The sequence below is a fragment of the Salvia splendens genome, chromosome 7 (assembly GCF_004379255.2).
Source record: "Salvia splendens isolate huo1 chromosome 7, SspV2, whole genome shotgun sequence".
Classification (NCBI taxonomy): domain Eukaryota; kingdom Viridiplantae; phylum Streptophyta; class Magnoliopsida; order Lamiales; family Lamiaceae; genus Salvia; species Salvia splendens.
Genome location: NC_056038.1, coordinates 6,235,929 through 6,257,066, shown reverse-complemented (window position 1 = coordinate 6,257,066; position 21,138 = coordinate 6,235,929). Strand labels below are relative to the sequence as shown.

The window sequence follows — 21,138 nt, the reverse complement described above, 5'->3', positions numbered from 1 at the left end:
AGGATAATAATTAGATTAAATGATTAATACTAATTCATAGATAAAAATAATAGTAGTATTAGATTAGTAGGTAGTGATAAAATGCAAACTCTATATATTGTACAAACTACAAACTATGATTTGGACTGTTAGAAAATGTCAACAGATGACACAATTACAGCAACAAAAATGTCAACACAATCTCAACACAGCATCAACCGTTAACACTGTGTTGACATTTTCTGTTGATGTTATTTTGTCATCTATTGACATTTTCTAACGGCTTAGATCATAGTTTGTAGTTTGTACAATATTTAGAGTTTGCATTGGATTACATCCCTTAGATTAGTAGTATTAATTTTTATATGATTGTGATCAAAATAGAACTAATTTCTAATGCAGAATTGTCATTGTTAAATAACGCAAAAATCATTTTTAGTTTATATTTAGTACTATACATTTTTTAAAAATTCAGATTTTTAAATTACGGAAGCCTTTTAAAATTGTTTTAGATTATCCTTTCTAAATGAACTAAAAAGCAATCTCCGTAAACGATCTAAAAATGAATTTCGTATTTTCTAAATCTTGGTTTTTGTAAAATAAACTAAAAATAAACTAGTACTCCATATTTTATGTTAAAATGACAGTTTTTTAGTAGTTGATTTATATTAATGGATGTTAGGCCATCCACAACGCTGTCTCTATACCGTCTCTTAACTACTATTTGAGCACTATTTGAGGGCCCCACTGTCCTTTTTCCTCCATCTCTTAACTAAGAGACGGAACCTGCAACGCTCCGTCTCTTAACCGTCTCTATACCGTCTCTTAATTACTATTCATTCAATTTAATTTATAATTTTTTTTAAAACCCAATTCAATTTAAACAAACACACTTTATTAAAATTAAAACAACATTACAACTTAAACAAATAGGTATCTCCCCAAATCGGGTTATCGCAGAAGTAGTCGCGTACTAACCGTGCGGCGGCTTCCTCCCGGTTCCGATTGATGTACTTCCGGGAGCGTCGTGGGGGTGGTGCGGCTTCCTCCGCCTCTCGTCGTCGATCTTCTTCGAGTGATTGTTCCATTAATTGGCGCATTTGCTCAAAAGGATCCATTTGTTTGAGTTGATTGAAGATGGAAATTGGAGTGATAGAGAGGATTTGAGAGGAATAGATGTGTGTTTGTGTTTGAAATGAGTATGGAATAGAATTATTTATAGAGTAAAAAAATTAAAAATTTAAAAAATGAAAATAAATATTTAACGGTAATATTACCGTTTGAAAAAAAAAATTTTTTTTATTAAAAATCGATTTTTTTTAAAAAAATGAATTATTGCGTCATCAGTGACGACGCCCACTCGCGGGCCAGCGAGTGGGCGTCACGCACGCATGGGGACGTGCCACGTGTCCCTGGCGCGTGGCGAGACATCTCGTCTCGTGTCTCGCCGAGACGAGCTACGCGACGAGACGGGCGCGAGCTGGAGACGAGATGGGCGCTGCAATGCGTCTCGCGGGGGTCTCGTCTCTCCGAGACGAGACGCGAGCCCGGCGCGAGACGCGTTGTGGATGGTCTTATGATGATTAGATATTATGATGATTGTAATTGTTCGGATATGTTGTATGGTCAGGTTAAATATATATTTGCATGCAAGTTCATGAAAAATAATTCTTGGTTTTTTTTACTGTTTTTGGATATATTTGTTCAATTTCAATTTTTTCAGTCTAGATGGATTTTCGTAGTTCAGATTTTTTATTTTTCAATAATTGGGATTGATTTTATATTTTTTCTAAAATTATTTTTTTCAGTCCAGCCTAACTCGAGAAAAATTTAAATTGAAAACCGAATATCCACCCCTAACTGGACCATTCTAATCTTGACATAATATAATTTTAACTGAATATGCCTTATAAGTCGAATTACTAATAATTGTCTCGTTTCTGGTAGTTGCATCATTGTTTTAAATATTTTATAAGCTATTTTCATCATACAATAATATTATGCTATCCAAAGGTAATGAAAAATAGAGATAATGGAACTCATAAATAAATCCAAATCTCGAAACGTTAAAGATGAGTTTCATGAAGAAACTATATGAAAACAGTATTAACCAAATTTGGTTTGAGCTTTACTGTCATCACAAAGCATTTGAGATTGGAGATACTTAACAGATAAATTAATCTTTATTTTTAAAATAAAACACAGCCAAAAGTTTCGAATTATTAATTTTAAAAAGGAAGACCTGATTAACAAAACATCTTGAGTCAACGGAAATTTAGCAGAAACTGCGACACACCAATCATAAATGCGTTCTTAAATAATGACAGCAAAATCAATAATTTTTTGCAGAAATCTTCCTAGACAGATTATGGTAGTTTAAGACTTTGAGGGAAAATATGTTATTTTGGGAATAATGTAAATCAGTTTGATACTATAGAATTGCCTAGAAAATGGGTTTATTTCGGTCAAACTCGGGTGTTTGAGTACTAAAAAAGACTCTCATTGGCACTTGAAAAGGCCCTGACCCGGGTATCAATACATGTGTACTCTAGTTAACTTTTCTTGGCTTAAGAGCATCCTCATCTGTGCTCTTCCCAACGAATACGGATGTGGGCCCGGATCCACTTTTACTTCCTGCTCTTAGTCAAGAGCACAACACAGACATCCGTGCTCTTCCCCAATGACAATCTCAAGGTTCCCACCATTATATTATTCAATTTAAATAAAAACATTTCTACAAAATTAAAATGCATTAAAAATATCCAGAATACTATTACAAATTACAAAAAAATTAAAAATTACATAATTAAAATCCTAAAAATTTAAAAGTACATAATTAAAATCATAAAAATTAAAAATTACATAATTAAATTCATAAAATTAAAAAAAACCACTACTCGTGGTCGAATTTCGCCCAAATATGTTTGATTAGGTCTTCTTGTAGCTCAATGTGGGCTCGAGTATCGCGCATTGTGTTCCTTGTTTTGATACTCTCGCCCACCGTCGTATGCACACCTCGGCGTGGGGGAGACCTCGCGGTTGAGCTTCCGGCTTCATCCTCGTCGTAAAAGCTAGCCGCCATCGGAGATTGAGTGAGAGGGGAAGATGTAGATAAGTTGTATGAAAAAAATGAATGAGAGATGAATGAGAGATGATTTGATGTGAAAAATGGATGATAAATGTGCGTATTTATAGCTGATTTTGGGAATAAAAAAATCTAGAAAACGGTAAAAAACTGCCATATTTTTGGAAATCTGATTTTTTTAAAAATTTTTGGTATTATTTTCAATTAAAAAAAAATGAATTTCCAACGGAAATGCCGTTGGCCAATCAGAATGTGCCACGTCAGCTGCTCACTGACACGGACGTGCTCGATGCATCGAGCAACGCCGCGCCAGCGTAAAGAGCGCAGCGGCGAGCAGGTGGTGTCGCGCCGCTGGCACGGACGGACGGACGCGTGCCCGCTCACCGCTGCGGATGCTCTAACCCACCGATTCTATTCTATGTACCAAGAAAATATATTTACTTCCACGTATACCCTTCATTCTTTTTCCTCTAGTCCTCTTCGCCCAGATCTAATGAACTACTTCTCCGCAGGATGGTTCGAGGAGGGAGAGGCGGAGCCTCCGATGGATGAGAAGGGAGAAAGCTGTTGCGGTGGAGGAGGAGGAGGAGGAGACGGTGGTGCAGAGGGGGAGAATGCGGCGGCGGCAACGACGATGAGGGTGGAAGAAGAAGTAGATGCAGGGGAGGAGGAGGGGGAGGGGAAGGAGTTGCTATTAGCCTATTAGGAAATCACTTTTTCAAATTTTATGACTAAAAAAAGTAGTGGATAAAGAATGTTCTTTTAAATTATAGTTTAGTGTAAATAGTTATAATAAAATCACTATTTAACACATTCGGCGCGTGGGATCTCAATGCGTTCGGCGACTGGGGGAGCATGTACAACACATTGGGTGGTTCCAGTTCGTCGACGCCGGCTCGACGCCGGGCACCCATGGTTCGTCGACGCCGGGGGTACCAACCACCCAATTTTGATGTTGATGCATACGCCCGTCCCTCCGCCCCGCGGTATTCGCAGGGATTATCCCAGATTCGGGAGGATTATCCGGTTCAGCCCACTCCGGAAGAAGGCCGAGGCGGGGGAGACTCCAGGGCGGAGGTGGAGGCGTACGCGGAGGAGGAGGAGGACGATCTAGGCCGGCATCCGTACGGCCCCAAAGAAATGCTGGCGGTGTACAACACATGGATCAGCGTCTCGTACGATCCCATCGTCGGTAATCAACAACCCTAGAAGTGCTTCTGGGAAAAGGTCACCGAGGCCTACCACGAGATTAAGCCGAAAAAGACCCGCCGCCGCACGTATAAGATGCTCCGCGCTCACTTTGACCGACTCGACAGAGAGGTCAAACGATTCTGCGCCATCTACAAGAATGAAGCGGCGCAGTACCAAAGCGGAGCAACAGGAGCCGACATTCTGAGGTCAGCTTTGCGGGTCTACTTCGAAGACACCTGCAAACAATTCAAATATGCCGATGTTTGGGAGCTGGTCAGGGACGAGGAAAGGTGGACCGGCGGTGTGCGGTCCAGCTCGAGCTCGACCTCGAAGCACACGAAGCACACGACGAGTGGCTAATACTCGTCTGGTGAAGGCGGTTCGGGCAGCGGGGCCGGGGAACAAGAGTTTGCCTCGCAAGAGGAGGAGACCCCGGCAGACGATGCCGGGGGGTCCTCCCGCGGGCGTCGTCGGCTGCAAGGGAGAAATGCGGCGAAGGCGGCTAGAGGGAGGAGGGGCCGAGCCGAATCAAGCCATGCAGGCTCGGGCTCGGGCTCGGGGGGACCCCCCCAACTCCCTTATGGCCATGTACATGACCGCCACAATGACGGACACTTCCCGTTTTACGCCTGCCCAATACCAAGTCTGGCTTAACGGAGTTGCGTTTATGGCGGCACAACTTGGCATTCCGCCTCCTCACGGCTTAGTGCAGTTCCACTGCCTCCTCCGGGGGATGATTCGCCGACGGAGTAGTTTTTTTTTTATTTTTTATAAAATTATATTTTAAATTATGTCATTTTTATTTTTTTAGGATTTTAATTATGTGTGTTTTTTATTTTTTTGAATTTTAAGTTATATTTTTATTTTACGTTGTAATGTTATTTTATTTTTAATGAAGTGTGTTTTTTAATAATTGAATCTGTTGGAAAAAAAATAAAAAAAAATGAAATTGAATGAATAGTAGTTTAAGGGTCGGTTAAGGGACGGAGGGTTGCAGGTTCCGTCCCTTAGTTAAGGGATTGAGTAAAAAAGAACAGTGAGGCCTGCAAATAGTGTTTTAAGGGACTGTTAAGGGACGGTATAGTGACAGCGTTGTGGATGGACTTAGTGCAAATGACGGGAGATAAGGAACGCAATATATCTCCAATATAACAAGAAAAAAACAGCTAGAATAATGTAAAATTAGTATAAAATCAACCGCACATCCATGCTACCATATATTCTGTCATTTCTAGCCCACCGTAAATCATGGCTAGAAAACGTGACACAAATAAACTTAAATGACAAAAAAAGGCTAAAAAAATTTAGTAATTTAATAAAATACTCCCTCCGTCCCATAGTAAATGTCACACTTGAGGATTGACACGAGATTTTAGGAGGTGTTGTTTTGTGTGTTAAGTGGAAAGAGAAAATAATATATTTATATTAATGTGAGAGATAACTTTTTTTAAAAAAAGAAATGTGACATCTTTTGTAGAAAAAACTAAAAAAGAAAGTGTAACATCTATTATGGAACGGAGAGAGTAGTATAAAGCAAAAAAAAAACATTGTATAGTGAACTGGCAAAAAACTGTATAAATGGATTAAAACAAAAAAAAAGTACCCATTTCTCATAGGTTGGATTTTGCAACAATTTAAATTAAAAATTGAGATCGCAAGAGCAGAAAAAGTCCACTTTCAAATTGGGTCCCATCAACATGAAATTTGTGCCATTTTTCGGTATAATTTGTGATTGTACAAAGATGTGAGATTTCTAAATATAATTTGTGATTGTACAAAGATTGCGAGATTTCTAACTAAAATAATCTGATAACTCAATTCTAGATTATATATATATTATTACTATTTTATCTAGGAAATCAAACAGCACCATATTAATTATTAATAGTATGGTGAGATGAGATAACATAATTTATGAGTAATAGTAGTGTATATATAATATATTTGCATAGAGGATTACTATTACACATATAATTCATACTGTTGATGAGATGAGAATGCGGTTCAGTTTTTAAATCTAGTACTCCATATTTCATTAAGCTAACGACAAGTTGGTCGAAAAAAAAACATAACAAATCTAGGAAAATATTTACTAATAGAAAAAATCACCACCCTACTTTGAAGAGAAATTGATATGAAGTAAATTCATTTGCTTTTCACCACCAATCTGGTTGTCTCTGTTATACGGAGTAATATTTAGGCATTTAGCTAAAATTCAATGTGGGTGGGATTGAAGAATATAATAGTAATAATTTCTGCTATTGTCAATATCTTTACTCTTCGATTTGAAATTAGCATCATAGACTTGGGAACCTAAAAGCTGTTATCACACTACCAAATTACCAATAATCGACCAATTAATTTGGATTATTTTGCTCCTTTATATACAAGTATTGGGCCATAGGGCCTGACTCGTCGACCCGACAATTTTATTGGATTAGTTTTTTCTACTTAATGTAGAGGATAAGTCCATTAAACCTAAGTCGGTAGATTAAATCCATTGAAACTTCCCAAAATAAACTCGATTTTTTTATCCAACTTATTTCGATTTATTTACATATTTACGAACACACGATTATACAAATAAATAATTAAGGCATAGTTTGATGACTATGTTAACTCCAGATTAGAGAATTTATCATGCATTTGCCAATTATTTGGTAGCATAATTTAATTATCTTCAAAGCCCATGTTCAGAGGATGGCCTTAGAAAACAAAGCCCAATAAAATAAACTGCAATTTCTCAGGAGAATCCCGATTAATTACTACGTTAAACTGTTCACCTAGATTAACCTCTCTTTCTATACAAATAAATACCCTTCAAAATCACGACCAACAACAGACGTGGCACGTAACAAAATCACAAATTTTCACCACCTTTAAACAACAAATTTATCAAACAACCCACCATACGTATAAATTAAATTATTCATCATACTTAATTAAGATAAATTAAATGGAGTGTTATTTTATAAGGATAATCTGATTGACCTACCAACTCACCAAAAAGAAAATTAACGACCGCAAGGCAACAGTCTAAGTTATGTGAGGTAGATATAGAGAATCCGCTGTATTTTCGCACCATTTATTCCCGCGAAAACCACTTTCCTCCTCTCAAATAAAATTTGTTACCGCCATTCACCGTTTTACCCCCGATTCTACTTCTAAGTTCGAGATTAATGGATAGTAAGGTAATTACCTAATTAGTATTCAGATTTATTATGTGTGTATATATAGATCTGAGAATGCAGCTATGAAGCTCATCCCATAAGCCTCTCTTATACATATCTGCCCTGCATAGCAGGGAAGGGACTGGGCAAAATCACACACACTCACACATTATACCGTGTGTAACACACACACACACACATATATATATATATATACATACCGAAATGACGGGATTCAATCCGGCTTACGACGTCGACGTCGCCGACGAAATCCTGCCGCCGCCGCCTCTGAACGCCGAGAAGATGCAGAGGAAGAAGAAGAGCGGCCCGTTCCGTATATTCAGGGCGGCGCTGCACATTCTGCGCAAGCGCACCGACGAAAAGGAGGCGGTGACGATGAAGAAGGAGAAGAGCAACGGCGGCGGCGACTGGAAGAACATCGTGCAGTCGATGCGGCCGCTGCACGTCCCGGCGTCTCCGTCGCGCGGCGGATTTGACGGATCGGCTTCACCGGCGCCGTCGTGCTCTGGATCGTCGTGCGGAACGATGAGCCAGTACGCATCGGCGACGAATCTGCGGGATCTGTGTAACGAGGATGAGGAAGAGCAGCGAGATCCGGATGAGGTGTTTGACGCGATTGAAGGAGATGAGTTGATCGACGCCAAGGCGGACGAATTCATCTCTCGATTTTATAAATCGATTCACCACCAGAACTCGATCCACCGCCAGGATAGGGGAGTTTAATTGATCAAATTTCCATCTGCTTTGATTTGTGTTGGAGGTGAGCATTCAGCAGAAAAGGAATGCTTCATTTGATTCATATTTAGCACACATATACATATACATATATGTGTGTGTATAATGTACACGAACTAGACGTATACACGTAGGTATGTGCGTGGTTTGGTCCATCACTGTATTTCGCATGATCGTAACATGAATAAACTCGTATACACATTACACACTACTAACATACATACGTATTCTCATACATATATGCCGCAATATATAAGAGATTAGACGTATTGGTGATGAATCGAGGCGGTAGTGGGATGCAAATGCCCCTCTCAGAATTTTGCATGCATACTAATACTCCATACAATGGCGGATCTAGGAATTTATAACCGTGAGGTCGAACTAAAAACAATATAATATTTAAATAATTATTTCTAATAAAATATTAAAATATAAATAATCGAGCTTGAAAAAAAATACCGAAAGCAATATGCAACATCTTTTTTCATACTATATTCGAGTCAAACACAGTCTTTATACAAACATCCTAAAACTTCTCATATCTTTTGAGTTTCTAGTTAGTTATTTTGGAAATCATGGTCTTTTTTGATTGACAAGGACCTTTGACTACATATTCTCTACAAATATGATCTCGAATGTTCACATAAAAACTATCAATAGAATCTCGTAATCTTGGATCAACCTTAATTTTTCTTTTATCAATTTTAATCTCGTCAAGATTGTTATCAACTACTCCATGATTTTTCAATTGTTGTGGTTTTTGTTCAACATTAGAAGAATAGATAGAAACATGAGTTTTTTTTTATTTTTTTCCATTAACCTAGAAGTAAAGTAACAAAAATCAATACTTTAATAGATTTAAAACAAATCATTTAAGTCTGTAGTAAAATACAAGGATAATTACGATATCTATTATTTAAGTTAGGGTAAATAGAATCAGCTAATAAAAGAAATTTAAAAAAAATTGATTATTACTATAAAATCAGAAAAAAAATAATACGTACTTGTAATACATACCACAATTCTTTCTGCAAATGCTCAGCAAGAATTGGCTACTTCAAAATTACTGCCATCGCATATCAGAAGTCAAAATTTTAATTCTGTTTGAATTTGTTAGGAATTGGAATAATATTAAAAAAAGTATATTGGGCTGTAAAAACACAAGTTTTATAAACCTAATAAAAGGCCCACTTGTAAGACAACCTACTTTTAATTAAAATTAGAGAATAAGCGGGCGGTGAGAGTTTTTTTTGCAGAGAATGGGCGGTGGGAGTTTTTGTTAGATAATAAGCGCCACCGCTTCAGAGATCAGAAGTGAAGAATGACTACGAAGAGTAGGCGACGGAGCAGGGGTTTGAACGCCGTGGGGTCGGAGGTTGTGAAGGGTAATTTTATCCCAATGTCGACGGAGTCGGCGGTGGGGTCGGCCGACCCACGCGACCCCACCTTCATCCGCCGCTGATTCCATATGTCTGAAACATTTGCTTTTCGACACAAGATTTTTTATAATGTTATTTTATGAGAAAGTTGAGAAAAAATAAAGTAAAATATTGAAATAATTGAAATGATGTTGTTTTCATTTTAGAAAATATGTCACTTTTAATATGATAATCCAAAAAGAAAGAAGCGTCACTTTTAATGAAAAGGTTTGAATGGAAAGGATGGAGTAGTATATGTTTATTTTGTTCGATTTAGGATGGACTATCACTCTTCATGGTAGTCAGTCGTCACTCTCCTTCATTAGATATGTGGGTTGTGGCTGTGATGACATATTGGCCTTCAATGTTTTCGGAGGAGGTGTGCGTCGTCGTTGATTTGGTGATGACAACCCTGTTGCTGTGGATTGCCCTCATCCCTTTCTGCCAAAGTGCCAATAAGTTTTTGATTTCTAAGCCACACCATTCTCTGCCTATGTTCAAATTGGTTGCATATGCTATTGCTGGGATAAGTTTTTTTATTATTATTGATAAATGAGCATAACTTAAAAGCCCATATCACAATATAGACTCATTAACCACTCCACTACTAAATCAACACTTAGTTTGTGAGCGTTGTTCCACATGTCCATTCAAACAATTTGTTCCAATTGTTGTTCTTCACCTTCAGTACTGGGATTGTTTCATCCTTTCAGCCAAATCATTCTTCTTTATGCTGGAGATTGTGTTTGGTTTTGTTCGAATTCGTCATCCTTTACTCGAATTGCGCGTGGTGTGGGTTTCATGATTGTCATGAATTTGTTGGGGAAACTAATTATAAATGCCTAAATTGATTAATAGTAACTTATTACTAATGGATTATTAAGGGTAGACGGAGATTGAACGATTTATCTCTTACTCAATCATAAATTAAACGATTCACCATATTTTTTCCACAATTTTTCGTTAACCAAAAAAGAGTAAAAACGCTAAGAAAAATACAACAAACGACAGCAAGCAGTGGTATCTCGAAAGGAAAAAAAACTTTATATGATGGTGAAATTGGGGGAAAATACACCAGCATGCAAGAAACAAATGTTGAAAATTAAAAGGAAAAAAAATGGTAAATCAGTAGCCATGAATGATGTGAGAGCACTTATTTTTGATCCAGCGCAAACCATTTCTCAAGGAAGCTTTCACCCTACCTTCAACAGTGTAGACTTTGTATCTCGCTATCCGCTTCCGCCGATTCATCCGCGGGCCGCCGAATCCCCATGGCTTCGCCGCCGGAGTCGCGTCGATGCGAACCGGCGGCGAATCGTGAGGGAAACTCGTCGGCGGGTAGATTTGGTTGGCGACGTTATAGGAGGAGTAGTAGCCTCTTCCGCTCACTATTTCCAGCCTCCTTTCTCCGCCGCCAGATCGGAAACTCGGCCGCCCGCTTTCTTCCATACTAGTTTTGCAGAGAGGGAGAAGAGGGGAGAGTGAGAGAGTGAGAGACCGCTATGAGCATCCGTTTTAATGGAATAATTTTCGGACTAAAATATAAAATATTTATTTTTCGGTTAATTGAGAGTGAAAAAAGTAAAAATAAAAAAATTTATTATTCATACTAGGAAAAATTTAATAGGACAATTTTTAAAAAAAGGTTTTATTTTTAATGGGATTGATTACTAAGTACTATTACAAGTGTTTTATTTTAAGAATCTGGCGTAAAATCATTTTCAAGAAGGATTTGTTTTTTACGAAGAATACGTTTTAATTGGTAATACATGCGTTGTAAGACCATCCACAATAGGCGCCCAGCGACCGCCCAGCCGAGCGCCGGCGCTGGGCGGTTCGCTGGGCGGTCTATTGCAGCCGCCCAGCGGCTGAGTGGAGAGAGAAACCGCGCAGCGCTGGGCGGTGGCGTGGCGCTCGGCGGTCGGCTGGGCGGTCCGTTCGGCGCTATTGCAGCTCCCGGATCGCCCAGCGCACCGCCCAGCGCGAAATTAAAATTTTTTTTTTCCGAAACACTATATATACGCGCTTTGCTCGGCATTTTCATTCGCACCACTTGTTTTAACGAGTACTCTCTCTATCTTAATTTCTGTTCAAGATCAACAACGCAAAATGAGTAACGCTGGTGGTAGTAGTGGTGGTAACGGAGGGGATGCTGAGGAGTACGAACGTCGTATGGCCGAGGCGTTGGACGCCTATACGACCAACGCGATAAACCAATGGATGGAAAGTGCCTTGCAGCCGGCGATACCTCGACCTCCCCACGTGGTCCACCGCCGCAGTGTGATTGATCGGGATCACGTAGCTGCACATCAGCGCCTATACGAAGACTACTTCGCACAGGAGCCTCGGTTCACCGCCAACCTTTTCAGGCGTCGTTTTAGGATGACCAGGGAGCTGTTTATGCGTATTGTCAACGCTTTGGAGTCTCGATATCTGTATTTCCGCTTCAGACACGATGCGTCTGGCAGACCCGGCCACACACCTATTCAAAAGTGCACTGCGGCAATCCGGCAGTTGGCCTACGGAGGCGCGGCAGACATGTGGGACGAGTATCTCCACATCGGTGAGACGACTGCCCTGCAATGTCTGAAGAATTTCTGTCTGGGAGTGATAGAAGTATTCGGTGATCAGTATCTGCGAAAGCCTACCCCCGAAGACTGCCAAGATCTGTTGCGGATGCACGGGAGTCAGCATGGGTTCCCGAGTATGTTAGGCAGCATTGATTGTATGCATTGGGAGTGGAAGAACTGTCCCACAGCCTGGAAGGGGTTCTACACGTCCGGCTACAAGGGAAAGAATCCCACGATGATCCTGGAGGCCGTAGCTGATTACCGGCTTTGGATTTGGCACGCGTATTTTGGGATAGCTGGTTCGAACAACGACCTCAACGTCCTCAACTCGTCGCCACTTTTCAACGAGCAGTGTCAGGGCGTCGGTCCGGCCATCAGTTTTGTCGCCAACGGCAGCCAACATGATATGGGCTACTACTTGGCGGATGGGATATACCCTAGGTGGCCCGTCTTTGTGAAGACGATCTGATGCCCAGGAGATGAGAAGAAGGCCTACTTTGCGGCACGGCAGGAGTCGGCGCGCAAGGACGTGGAGCGCGCATTTGGTGTGCTCCAGTCTCGATGGGGGGCAATTAAGGGTCCAACGCGTATGTGGGATGTCCAATGCATTGCTGACATCATGTACGCATGTATTATCATGCACAACATGATTGTCGAAGATGAAGGTGGCGAACTGACCAATTGGGTCAACGACGAAAATGAAGCCGGTCCAAGCCACGGCGTGGCCGCCCCCAACGTACGGAGTGGGGTACCTAACGAAGAAGCCGGCCTCTTACAAGCACATGCCGACATGCGCCAAACGGCGGCTCATATTCGACTCCAAAAGGATTTAATTGAAGAGTTATGGGCACGGAGGATTGACCGCCGTTAGTTTTTTTTAATTATGTAATTTTTTTTAATTAATGTACTTTTTAAATTTTATTAATATTAGTGAATTTTCTCGTTTTTGTGTCGTAAATTAAATTTCGCATATTGTGTGATTGTTAATTATTTCATTTTGTATATATTTGTTAATAGTGATGTGGATATTATGTGGCTGGGCTATGGCTAGGCTATTGCTGGGCTATTTGCTTGTTTTGATGATGTGGCAGAAGGATTTTTAGTGCTGCTGATGTGGCAGTGGCTGGGCTATTGCTGGGCTATTGCTGGGCTATTCCTATTGTGGATGGTCTAAGTAAAAAGAATATTTATTTGATTTATAATATACACGGCCTAGAAGCTAGTAGTAGTACAGTTGAAATGTGGAGAAAAATGTGTTTATACTGTCGATCAATATTTATGTTATTTCCTTGTAGTAGACTAGAGTAGATAACAAGTTAATGTTGTAAAAATAATGAGTGAAATTTAGATTTTGAAAGCATGAGAATGCGCGGATGTATAGCTGTAATTCTAACTTTTTGTAATCATAAAAAATGATTTTGCGGTGCTTCAGAATTCAGATTTTTGTGTACTCGATGGCACAGGTTTCCACTTTTTTGAGGCATCTACTTTTATTTAATTTTAATTGCACCCACAACCATGCTCACGAGTGTAAGCCCGGCCCCACTTTTTCTGTCTACTTTTAGGCAAGAGCACAACACCCACAGTTGTGCTCTTCCGCAAGTACGAGCACAAGGGTCCCACCATTCTATTACTCAATTTAAATAAAAACATTTCCATAATATTAAAATTTATTAAAAACTGAAATAATATTACAAATTATAAATAAAATAAAAAAGACATAATTAAAATCCTAAAAAATAAAAATTACATAATTAAAATCCTAAAAATTAAAATTTACATAATTAAAATACTAAAAATTAAAAACTACATAATTAAAGCTAAAAATATCCCCGTGGAAGACTATTCATCCGGCGACACTACCCCCGATTGTTTTTGGAGGCCCAATATCATGGCCTCGTGCGATCGAAGTTGCGCGGGGGTCATAGTTGACCTATCGGCCATATTGAGTTGGGTCAAAATCCCCCACAACGAGTTGGTGGGGGTGGAGGTGGCGCATAGGGCACGAGAACGGGAGCGGGTTTGGGAGCATCGCCGGATGGAGTCGTGGCGCGACGGCGGTTGGCCGCCGCCTTCTTCCTTCCTTGCGGTCGGCGTTGGGAACCGCTCAGGCCGGCGTCGGATAGGGATACCGACCTTAACCGTTTGGAGGAGCCGCTAGAGGAGGATGTTACGCCTCCCCTATACTTCGGATGCAACCGCGTCTCCTGCCGAATGTTGAGGTACTTGAACGGCTTGTAGTTCATGGATTGGTAGGTGTTCATCGCGGCAGTGATGACGTCGACCTCGCTCCAACCGCTCTTCCTGGAGGCAATACCCCTGGAACTTTTGGATTTCTTCGTTGGTTCAGTAGATGGCGTTGCGCACCATACTCTCGTTGAGCTCGATTGTTCCCGCCGGCCGATTTTCATTGTACCTGCGACAGATGCGCCACGAATAGTGATCGCCGGATTGGTTCGTGCCAACCTCCGGATCTTCGGAGATTGACAAGAACGCCTTGAACAATTGCTCCATCTGCGTCGGAGTGTGCGGACACCGCGAGTAGGAGGAGTCGGAGTTTGGGAGGGGGCGGTCGACCTCGCTCTAGGCTCGGGTGTCCACCCGTATAGCCCTTCGGGGGCATCTTGGTCGTCGATCGGGTAAGGCCGGTAGCCACCCGGAACTCCCGAACTTTGGGTTTGAGGAGGGGCCGAAAATTCCGTTTACGAACTAGGAAACGGTTGTGAACCGAACCAATCGGGGTTCCAGCCGTGGGAGCCCGTGGGGTGATTGCCGTCGCCGGACATTGTTATGCTGTAGAAGTGGAAGAAAGATTGAGAATGGAGATGAGAGAATGTAGATGAGAATGAAAATGAGAGAATGTAGATGAAAATTGTGTAGTGTGGCGAGAATTTTTTGGTGTGAAAATGGAGGTATTTATAGATGAAAAAATATTTTTTTGAGGGAAAAAAATGAAAAAAAATGAAAGTGGGTAGAAAACGGATATAATTATTTTGGGAAGTGGGAAAATATTTTTTTTATTTTTAATCAATTTTTTTAATTAAAAACCGATTTTTTTTAAAAAAATATATTCAAATGCAACGACTATGCCGTTGCCCAATCAGCGCCGGCCACGTCACCTGCTCGATGGCACGGACGTGCTCGATGCATCGAGCAGCGCCGTGTCAGCGGCGCGAGCGCAGCGGCGGACAGCGTCTCCGTGCCGCTAGCACGGACAGACGGACGCCGTCCTGTTCACCGTTGCAGATGCTCTTATATTAATGCTCTTATATTAATGATATTGTGACAACCTTGACCGCATCGACCTGCCTCCACTCTTAATATACTAAAGTACTAGTATCATTTTCATAATTATCAAAACAAAAATAAAAACAAAAACAAAAACAAAAACAAAAACAAAAAACAAGGTGGAGTATCATTTTCATTCTCTTCTTCATCTTCCTCAAAAGCCTGGGGTAGTAGTATGAATTAAATATAAATCTCATATTTCAATTTTGCTATTCATCTTTCCGGTCATTCCATTTCTCTTCGATTTGTCTTTGTCAATCAAGAGAGAATCTCACCCATTCTAAGAAATTACTATCGTTGTATATGTAACATAATATATTTCCAACAAAGTCAACAAGCTCAAAATTTTATATATACACGTTTGAAATGGAGGAAACCAGCAACAAAACCCCAAAATAAGATCTCCACAAAAACAAAGATCAACGTACCCCACTTATCTGAATGGAAGACCCATTGCAGTAGCCTTTCCGACAAGTCTACCTACGAGTAACGCCATTTTTCACAGTAAGCAACGGGAAATTTTCGAGTTACATCTAATGTTTCGCCATCATCATGTCACATTCATTAGATATCAGACCAATATATAGACGAGGCAGGGATTAGTGAACGAAACATGAGACAGGTATTTGCATAAATGATTTCAGAGGCATGTGAAAAATATAGTAGTACGAGAGAAGACAACAAGAAGGTTGTGGAGATACTGAGATGGAGGATTACCAGATTGTTTTCAGGCGAACGCCAGTAGACACCTTGAACAGCAGCTGGAAATATTTCGCAAGCAGCCAGAGCATACACTACAAGAGCGTTCATTCCCATCCACTGGAATAATATAGTAGGCTTCCTAATGCATCTTGTGTCGACCTACATTGTAGAGTTTAATTGAATGTCAATAATGAATTCAACGGACGTGACAAAACAGATAACCATTCACGGCAGGAACTCACGATAAAATAGATAACGGTCAAAAGAACACCAGATGCCCCTGCTGTGACAAACATATAGCTCAATGTGTACAGTGGTTTAGAAAGTGGGACACCTGGAGAAATGAAGAGTATATAGTAGCGAATTTCCGGGAATATGAAGTACATTACATGAAGTGAAAACGCAGAGATTCTCACTAGAAAACAGAAGTACCTGTGACAGTTAAAAGATAGCCCAACATCAGAAGAGGGAGAGATGATACAAACCAGATAACTATTCTCTGCTTCTGATCCTGCAAGGAAAAAATTGTACACTAGGGATATGATGAAGACCGGGCCTCCATCCACATATACAAGGAAGAAGAAAATACACATATTACCTTACAGTGCACAAGAATGTGATGGCAGCCATCAAAGAGCTACATTTATTAATTGAAGTATTAACAAAGCCTAGTTTGCAATTATCAATAACCAGAACCTTAACCGAAAGAGTATAAACAAAACTTTGAAAACTGTCATTCAAATTCGTCACTTTAACTGATTCATGATGGAAGGTAAAAAACTAATTCATCCCTAACCTTAAAATACCCTCTGGATCAAATGGAGCAAGACACCATGCAGGGGAATTTGGTGGTGGAGGACCATAATCTGGCGAATTAACACTGCATTCCTGTAGATGAACCAACCATGTATAGATGGTTAGAGTTGTGCTGAAAAAAATTACTACTATAATGAACCCTACAGTGAACGCATAGCAAGAAGAATTTCAAATAGCAACCTTGGTTCTTCTATATACAGGACGTTGATACAGATGATTTTCACCGATAATAACTCGATCAATGAAACCAACTGCAGTGCAAGGAGGTTCAAGGCTACCCCTTATCCCACAGTAGACCTGGAAATGTGAAACTATATGATGAGTACAATACTTACAAATAATGGCAAATACTAATACTTTAGGTGTCAGACGAACATTTGTAGTACTGTACAATTTAAGGATTGTTTTCAGATGAATTAAATTTGGCAATAAGAATGTATGAAACTGATTTTCAAAGCACATATCAAATGTCTTTCACAAATACTGAAATAAATGCTCCATAAGGGATCTCTGCACTTGACTCACAGTTTGAGAATTAGCACCAAGTAGCACTCGTTGGGTCATCATGAGACTTGATGCATCAAAGTTCCAGTCTGGAACATAAAGGCCATACAGCAGACCCATGTATATTACACCTACTAAAATTCCAGCCACGCTACATAAAAGAAAAGAAAATATTATTATAACGTTACATATATTATATCATTATATACTATACTGAATTACCTAAAACAAAATTCGTCTGATGCCATCTAAACCTTCCAGTGACTAATAACTATATAGACTCTGTCAAATTGAATATAAAATGATCTGTGCATTATTATCATTTAAATTTGTCCTCACTCACTTGAAGTTCTGAGTAGCAATATTCCAAAAACAGAGAGCTTACACTCACATCTGATACGAATATCTCTTCATGAATGTTATTGCTGAATTAACAGCAGTATTGTTTACAAGCCATATCTCCAAAACTGAAGCCAGCATATATCCAATTGCAATCCTCTAGAACACAGAAAGTTCAGAAGTGATGACAACCTAAGAAGCTGCATTACTTTTGTATGTACTGAAATGATACAAGAACAGAGCTTCCAAGGCCATATATTAACACCATATTTCTCAAGAATGAGGGCAGGTCATGATACCTGTAGCACACCCATTATTCGCATTTTCTCCAGATCAATTCCATAAGTTAAATCACCACGGCCATGAAAATAACCACCTAAGCATATACCAAAGAGACTATTCAAACATTGTGACCAAAAGGGCAATTGATGTTAAGGGCCCAGCCACTAATAACTTCACCTCAAGAGAGGCAAAGTACCAATATACATTTCAACTATCTCGGGATAACAATAATAATAATAATAATAATACTTCCTACACGGAATTTTATAACCTCAATACAATTTCAATACTAAACCTCATTATGATTCTACCTTGAAGGATCATTCCTAGGAGAAAGAGCTTGATAGATCTTTCCATTACTCTCTTCGTGGCTTCTAATCTGTTTTCTACTTTCTGCATCAGAAACGGGAAAAGCCTGTTCAACTACTACTACTCTTAACAGAAATAAAATGAACTGATTGCCAATTGAAGTCTACTTGTTGAATTGAAAGCAAATCATTGAGAAAATCATATCAATTCCAAATTGTTCCGTTTCCTTTTTTTTGTTATTGTAGAAGCTTCAAAACTGATAAGTATAGCTCTAATTCATACCTTGAACACGAGACTGACAGAAACACCAACTCCAAAGAGAAAAAACGGCATAACAAAGTCTGCGAGAGTCAATCCGAACCACGGCGCATGGTTTATTGACGGAAATGCTCCTCCAGCATCATCAACCAATATCATCAACTGTAAAAAAATTGTCCAAATTTACAAAAATCAAAAACTAAAAAAAATATGGAAGGCAAGTTCAAATCACGCCATTAAATGAGTAATTCTATGATTCTAGGGGAGGCGAACCGCAACAGTGAGTCCTCGGAAAACGTCGAGCGATACGAGGCGCTGTTTAGGATTAGTTGAAATCATAGGGGGTGGCGGTATAGTATTCTCCGCCTCTCCGCCAGAATATTCCATGTTAGAGTCGTGGAGAAGCGGCGTACGGTCTCCGCCGGCGTCAGCAGATACCGCCGTGATTGAAGCCATTCGCAGCTGTTCTACGCCGCCTCTGAACGATTCTACTATCCAAATTTTATCGGAGTCTTCACCTTGCGTTGGCTACTTTTTTTCAAAACTATATTCAGTAATTCAACACCAATGTTTGATGGTTTAGCTACAAAAGGAATCTTCTTGTTTTTTCCATTTAATTTCATTCGAGTAAAGCTCAAAAATGGTATTAAATATATGAGGTTTTTATGAAATTAGTCTTAATTATTATGTTTTGAATTATTTCATCATTCACAAATCAAAACGGATCGAATTTAGTCTTTTTTTGACGGTGCCGTTAAAAATTAACGGTCAACTACAATTTAAATTATTTTGACTAAATCAGATATTTAAATTAGAGTATTTAATATTTTTCTTATTTTAAAAACAAATTTGACCCCCCCTCTCTCTCAACGCTCTCTTCTATCCTCCTCTCAACACCCTCTTCTTCCCCTTCCACTCCACCACCCTCCGCCGCCGCCGTTGCCCGCCCCCACCTTTGCTGCTGCTCTTGGTTTGCTTCCATCTGCTCTCTGCACTTCTCCTGGGCTTCATCTGGGCCATCCGGCACAAGACCAACGCCGAATCCCATCTCGAGAAGATGCCAATTGACCCTCGCTTGCCGTTGGATCGGTTGAATTGGCTGCGGTGGCAGCAATTGTGCAGAATTAGGTTGAATTTTTGGGGAATGAGTTGTACGTGAGTCAGTGTTGTGATTAACAATGTCGATCTCGGCGAGCGAGAGACTAAGCCTCGTGGGCGGATCAGTGAGCAGAGAGCTGGTGTGGGTAGAACCGGAGGTGGAGGGACTGGGCAGGGCGAAATAAGTGGCAGAGGTGGAGTCGGCACTAACGGATCTCTTCAAGAGAGGAGTCGTCGTCTTCGGTGAAAGAGGAGAACTTGCGCTTGAGGGTAGAATTGCAGTGGTTTTTGATTGCGTTGCCCAGTGCGGCAGGAGAGGGGGGGACAATGGTGGCCCATTTGTTGACGAAACGGGCGTGGGCATGAATGATGGTGTCTTCCTCGTCGGGGTAAAGGCACGATGCTTGACCTGAGGGGAGAGCTGGTTGCACCGACGGAGGCGGCAGCTCTTACCGGAGGGGCGGCTGAATGAGGGATTTAGGAATGTGGCGACGACAATAAATCGCGTCGGAATCACCATAGTAATTGATTTGAATTGATGGGCTAGCTTTATGTGTTTGAATTTTGCTATAAGGGAATCTGAAGGAGAAGAGCGAAGAAACGTAATTTCTAACCCAAAAAATAAAGTTATAATTTAATTGATAATAAAACGTAATTAGTAACATAATCCAGTCAAGATAGTTTAAACTGCTATTGATCGTCATTTTTAAACGGTGTAGTCCAAAAAGGACTAAATTCGGCCCGTTTTCAATTGTGAGGGACCAAATAATTCAAAAGATAATATTTTGGACCAAAATCGTAAAATAGTCTTATGTTTAGGACTAATTTTGACCTTTAGTCATTTCATTTTAATATATTTGAAATTGTCATTAGTTTCTCCGTCCACGATTAACTAAGTTTATTGATACGAATTTTTAAAAATATAACAAAAAATGAATAGAAAGAGTTGAAATATGAGTCATACTTTTATAAAGTATATAAATTTTAAAATAAAATGTGAGAAGAATGAGTTAGAGCATCCACAATAGTTGACTAGCCGACGCCCTAACCGCTCACCGGTGGCTAGGGCGCTCGACTAGTCCACTATTGCAACCGGCTAGGCGACGAACGAAAGAATTAAGCCCGAGAGCTAGGGCGTGGACGAGAGCGGCTAGCCGATCGCTCGTCCACTATTACGCGGAAGAGCGATCGGCTAGCCGATTTTTTAACTTTTTTTATTTTTCTAAAATATCATGTTCTCATTTCATTTTTTTCTATGGTTTTTTTCTATAATTCATTTTGTTGTTGTTTTTTGTGTTTTTTTCTCGGGAGGGCTAGGGCATTGGCTAGGGTATTGCTAGACTGTTGTTTTGGTTAGCCTATTGCTAGGTTGT

At 40.1% G+C, this 21,138-nt stretch overlaps 2 protein-coding genes across 5 annotated transcripts; one reads left to right on the top strand and one right to left on the bottom strand.

Annotated features, from left to right (window-relative positions):
- Positions 1 to 7,650: 7,650 nt before the first annotated feature.
- On the top strand, positions 7,651 to 8,169 carry LOC121810313. The gene has a single exon (XM_042211111.1). The coding sequence runs from the start codon at positions 7,651 to 7,653 to the stop codon at positions 8,167 to 8,169; it is 519 nt and encodes a 172-aa protein (XP_042067045.1).
- A 2,510-nt stretch (positions 8,170 to 10,679) lies between these two features.
- Positions 10,680 to 19,271, bottom strand: LOC121742130 (heparan-alpha-glucosaminide N-acetyltransferase-like). Of its 4 annotated transcripts, none has more exons than XM_042135166.1 (12): positions 18,941 to 19,271; positions 18,692 to 18,829; positions 18,412 to 18,493; positions 18,118 to 18,194; positions 17,871 to 17,977; positions 17,501 to 17,630; positions 17,156 to 17,272; positions 16,956 to 17,047; positions 16,402 to 16,591; positions 16,175 to 16,318; positions 15,886 to 15,937; positions 10,680 to 11,049 (listed from the first exon to the last, which is right to left on the bottom strand). In XM_042135166.1, exons 1-12 carry the CDS (start codon positions 19,121 to 19,123, stop codon positions 10,988 to 10,990), a joined length of 1,374 nt encoding a protein of 457 aa, XP_041991100.1. In that variant the 5' UTR covers positions 19,124 to 19,271; the 3' UTR covers positions 10,680 to 10,987. The 4 variants fall into 4 exon arrangements, 3 of the variants coding, with proteins under 3 accessions (XP_041991100.1, XP_041991101.1, XP_041991099.1); XM_042135167.1 differs by lacking the exon at positions 10,680 to 11,049 and adding an exon at positions 14,836 to 14,962; XM_042135165.1 differs by lacking the exon at positions 10,680 to 11,049 and having other exon boundaries at positions 15,736 to 15,937.
- Positions 19,272 to 21,138: the final 1,867 nt, after the last annotated feature.

Excerpts from the sequence above, each read along its gene's own strand:
- LOC121810313 (XM_042211111.1), top strand. The coding sequence starts at position 7,651 with ATGACGGGATTCAATCCGGCTTACGACGTCGACGTCGCCGACGAAATC.
- LOC121742130 (XM_042135165.1), bottom strand. The coding sequence starts at position 19,123 with ATGGCTTCAATCACGGCGGTATCTGCTGACGCCGGCGGAGACCGTACG. Across the intron at positions 18,494-18,691 it reads CTGTCAGTCTCGTGTTCAAG|AAAGTAGAAAACAGATTAGA; the intron begins GTATGAATTAGA and ends TTTCTGATGCAG. Across the intron at positions 17,631-17,870 it reads AAGAGATATTCGTATCAGAT|CGTGGCTGGAATTTTAGTAG; the intron begins GTGAGTGTAAGC and ends TCTTTTATGTAG.